The sequence below is a fragment of the Anneissia japonica genome, unplaced genomic scaffold (genome assembly GCF_011630105.1).
Source record: "Anneissia japonica isolate Jap-2015-1 unplaced genomic scaffold, ASM1163010v1 scaffold597_len517326_cov190, whole genome shotgun sequence".
Classification (NCBI taxonomy): domain Eukaryota; kingdom Metazoa; phylum Echinodermata; class Crinoidea; order Comatulida; family Comatulidae; genus Anneissia; species Anneissia japonica.
This window is the reverse complement of record NW_022699214.1, coordinates 67,806-72,627: the sequence shown is the minus strand read 5'-3', so window position 1 is coordinate 72,627 and position 4,822 is coordinate 67,806. Positions and strand designations below refer to the sequence as shown.

The 4,822-nt window shown below is 37.2% G+C and overlaps 1 protein-coding gene and 1 long non-coding RNA gene across 3 annotated transcripts in view; one reads left to right on the top strand and one right to left on the bottom strand.

Annotated features, from left to right (window-relative positions):
* Positions 1-56: 56 nt before the first annotated feature.
* LOC117102886 overlaps positions 57-4,822 on the bottom strand; it is a 9,376-nt gene continuing 4,610 nt past the window's right edge. Inside the window, exon 5 of one of the 2 annotated variants that reach the window (XR_004444489.1) lies at positions 57-119. This is a non-coding gene — a long non-coding RNA (uncharacterized LOC117102886). Of the gene's footprint in view, positions 120-521; positions 1,320-4,822 lie in introns of those variants that run through there. The other variant, XR_004444490.1, reaches the window with a different exon arrangement.
* The window catches only part of LOC117102885 (snake venom 5'-nucleotidase-like), an 11,732-nt gene continuing 9,485 nt past the window's right edge, over positions 2,576-4,822 (top strand). The window contains exons 1-2 of the mRNA XM_033243337.1: positions 2,576-2,693; positions 3,906-4,294. Coding sequence (XP_033099228.1) covers positions 3,965-4,294 — 330 coding nt within the window. The 5' untranslated portion in view covers positions 2,576-2,693; positions 3,906-3,964. The remainder of the gene's footprint in view (positions 2,694-3,905; positions 4,295-4,822) is intronic.

The following is a 4,822-nucleotide window of genomic DNA, read 5'->3' as shown; positions in this document are numbered from 1 at the left end:
TAAAAATGATATCTTACTAATTAACTTTATGTTATGCCAACTTGTGAAACCAATCGATTGCAGTGGTTACAGCCATAGTTGTAGGTCTGTATCAAAAAGGTAGCGTTCATTTTACTTCCCTATGGAAATCAAATCAAAATCAAATTAAATGAACTTCATTGTCCAAAATGTGGCTACTGTGTCAGGTGGTCGTGACATCACCTGCAGTAGCATGTTATACGTAGTTCATGATTGGAGAAATTTGCTGTAAATTTTGTTGGCATTTTTTAATCTCTTCATTCGACAGTTGTGTGTTTCATAGTCGTGTTGTCTATTGTATGCCTTATAACAGGTAACATATATGAGCGAGAAAATTATACAGTAGGCAATAAAGTTTTACTCCTAGATAAGTGAATACCGTCATCGAAAATTGTCGTGCATCGCCAGGACTACATCCAAATATCCAAAGCTTATTATGCGCTCATCTCTTTCACAACTCTCCTCTCCCCCCCTCCTCTCCCCCCCCCCCGGCCAGGACTACATCCAAAATCCAAAGCTTACATGCGCTCATCTCTTTAACAACTCACCCCTCCTCCCACACTAAAAATAAAAGAGGTACACGAATCTCTGTTAGGACATCATCTCCACACCGTCAGGATCACCATGGATGATCCCCGAATTGGTAATTTCTAGAAATACATCTCTAACGATAGTATCTGATTGACAGCCGAACTTTATCGTATCAACTACGATGTGTTGTCAAACTAAATAAAATCTACTTATTGAGCATATAGTTTCGTGTCAACAGCACACCTCTTCACAACAATCCACATTGGCCAAGTTACAAATTCGGTATATTTGTCTGATTACTCTTAACATTGTATTAATTCATCAAACCACACTTGATAAAATTAACATCAATGGAACGGGAAAAAAGAGAACACCAACAACAAATGAAAATACTAAACTGTTTTTTTTTTCTTCTATTCGTTGGGTGTGATGGATTCAAGGAGGACGAGCCGGGCCGTGCTCCCACCCCCCAACCACCTAATTTTTTTTCAAAATTATTTTTAAAAAATGGAGAAAAGGAAAGGAAAATATTTTTCCAATCTTGATCTGAGAGTGCCGTTTCCGGCCATCTCGAGGCACTTAATCATACATTGTCTTACCTCAGCCCCAGGTATGACTTGGGCTGAGTTGGTCTAGACTCTCCATCTGTGAAAGTCCTTCCTTCTTAGGCCCACTCTATTTCGAATTCCTAGATCCGCCACTGGACTTATGTCATATTTTTTAAATTTGTCATTTTTTGAGGAAGATTCTTGGCAAACATGTCTAACAATCTAAAATATCCACAGATTAAGGAAAAATGGATGCCAGCTTTTTTTAATTCACATTACGGCCTCCATTTTTTAATTCAAAATGGCCGCTACCGAAAATCAGTTTTTCACTAAACAATTGAAACTAGATCATCTCTATTCATTTTTGTATTTGGTCTGGCTCAAAATTTTAACATATCTGTCTTCGATGATGGAGATTGTTTGTACCGTATGCAGACTACTCGGTTATGCTTCTATAGAAAAAACACACTCAATACTTTCCCTAATGTCACCTTCTCCTCAGCAAACCTAAAACTCTCTGATCTTTCTTCCTCTGTAAAATTGCTTAGTCATTCGGCAATTTCCTATCAAAGTAATATATGGTAATTGAGGAGAAGCTAATGACATTGTCTGGTGTATATACTCTAATTAAAAACCACATTGTAATATTCCATTGAACATCCAGTTACGTATCCAATTGTTATACTGTTATGTAAACTTCAATCCCTCTCTATAATATGCCTTTTATTCATCCGTGTTTCTGATTGAAGCAAATCCGTAAAAGTACTAACCGAAAAATAACTAGACCAGAAATATCAGCAGTAGTGACACATTAATGATGGTTCCAGAGGGTGGCCAATGTTGAACTCGTCCCCAGAGCTGGAACATTCTAACAAAGCGTGAAGTCGTTTTTTTATGGAAATGCCCAAAACTCCAGAGCTTCCAGCCCGGGATCATGCAGAAGGATAAGGAGCACTCCGCTCAATCCATCTCCTCAGACAACGGTAGCGTTTCGCGCCATCGGACAAAAATATTTTGGATCTACACATGTAGACCCACATTATAAATTCTATGAATTCACTATACCAACCGATTTGCACAATTTTACTTCAAAAATCCCTAAAAATCCAAAATTTGCTTTCTCTCTGCTTTAAATTACTAAAACAGATCTAAAACCTTTAAAGGTTACAAGACGTGTCAAAGTGCGATCGATACGTGTATGGCTTAATATAGCTGTACTGTATGACCTTTGAAGAGAGATTTTTTCTTCCTCAAGTATGTTCTTTACTTTTTTCTTTTACAATTGTATTGTCTACGAAAACCAAAATCCTTCAAGTGTTTCTTTACCGTGTTTTTGTATCCGTATTAAAATGGACCTTTCCGGTAAGCCCCGCCCCTTGGATATTGTTGCTAAGATCCTATTGTTTACTGTTGCCTTCGCGCTCTGATAAGCACTAACCACCGTCCACACCCGTCTTCCCGTTCTGCGTAAAGTGCCTATTATATTTAGGATGACAGTCTAATTTGAACCACGTCAGTGATCAGAAGCCCTGCATTCAATATTAGCAAATATTAGGCAAACACTTCAGACATAATTCATTTAGCCTAGAGCAACAGGTAAGCATTTTTATGTTCTTTTTTCAAATCTTCATTTCAGCAATCAAATACATTTAAAAAAAAGAACATTACAAATGCATTAAAAAAAAGAACATTACAAATGCATGAAAAAAAAAAAAAACAAAACAAAAAAAAAAACAGGACAGAGCATCATAACAATTCAAAGATTCTGTATACACTAAACCCTGAGAATTGTCATCCATTTTGAGTGAAGCACTGATTCTCTAAGGCAGTACTGATAAACGATTTTTAACTAAATTACTTGTCTAATAATAGTTAGATTTGTATAGCGCATCATGCGAAAAAAGCCTCTATGCGCTTGGTGATTGAGCTCTTTGAGTTTGACATTTTGAAAAAAGTTTTATATGAAACTAAAAAACCTACTCCTTAAACTAAATCATGTTTGGCCGTTGGCTTCGAGGAGTTCATCCGCCCTTACTTTTTTCCAATCTACACATTCTGTAATTTTCATAGAAAGATGGTACATTATTGAAGACAAATATTTGACTGGCACTACAGTGCCTAGGCAGACCAAGGAGTTTTCTTAATGCATTGTTATAACATACTTGAAGCTCTCAAGCTCTCTTATATTAACCTATGTATAGTTGGCCCAAGGCTACAGTACAAAGTGGCACAATATGAGAGGAATAGACGTACTGCTTTTTACTTCATTTGAACATTTGCTGTATTTACGACTTAACATATTTTATATATGAAACTAAAAGCTTCTTAAATCTCGATGGTATGTAAGATGTTATGCTACCTTCGAGGGTGCTATATTCTTTGTAATTTGTGATTTTTTTTTAAAAATACTACATAGTATTATTTCAAATATTCTGTGGTTTAAGATGCGTCCACCAGCATTGCCATATTAAATTACCTTTGGTTGGCCCTGATCTCCTGAATGACTTTTCGTATTTATTGCACTTGTGTAAATAACTTGGAATAATGAAGAATGAAACTATTCCCTACTGATTACGTTATGTATTGTACAACTATAATATATCAATTTTATATTTATAAATTTTGTTTGAATAATTTTTAAATATGTTTATATAATTTCAACCTTTGATTGCATTCCTTGGCATTTACATTACCGTGATGAAACCCTCGTAATTTACGGACACGTTATGGAGCACAACTTGTTCTATTGTATGTTGTGTTATGTTTCCATAATAAAATGTCAATTTTCAAATTATTTGTTCATTGTAGATTGGACACATTCAAATTGGACAATCATACGAAAGGAGGTAACTTACGACACATAAAATATGAAGCTCTTACTAACTATTGTAATCTTGCAGTCAACATTTCTGTCCGCATCAGCGTTTGACCTAACTATACTTCATACAAATGATGTGCATGCGCGTTTCGAACAAATGGACAAATATGGAGGGGATTGCAGCGCAGAGGAAGATGCTGGTAACGAGTGTTTCGGTGGAGTAGCACGACGGGTAACTAAAGTGAACGAGATCCGGAGCCAGAGAGATAATGTTCTGCTGTTGGATGCTGGGGACCAGTTTCAGGGAACTATGTGGTTTTACTATTACAAAGGGACAGCTACTTCACATTTTATGAATCTCGTTGGATACGACGTAATGGTGGGTATACTTATTAAAAAAGTGCTAATGCAATCCACTTTCATCATCCTATTAAAATGCAAGGGGTAATTTTTTTTTAATGAATGGGTGGGGCATTTACAGATTTTGCCGATAACCTGCAGAGCCGCTACTTCCCTCGGTCCTCTCCTATCCATCCGGACAGACAACTTTATTTAAAGTTAGTGGGGGATCATCACGTGTTTAGTCAATCCATCCCCTACAGCTATAGCATCTGTCACAACGAGGCCATCTATGCTTTTTACACGAATCAACGATCATATTCAGCTCTTACCCCTCTCCCACTAGAGGGCACTCTCAGCATACGAGTTACAAGAGAATGCCGACTTGCTAACTCGGCAAAAACTCGTAGGACGATTCGGAAAGCTCGGAGAGGACTCTTACCTACTCGTAGCAGCTCTGAACTCGTGGCGCTAATTTTGAACATGTTCAAAATTATCGCCACGAGTAGATAACTCGTAGTAAACTCGAAGAACTCGTAGGTAGCTCGTAGAGTACTCGGGGTACTCC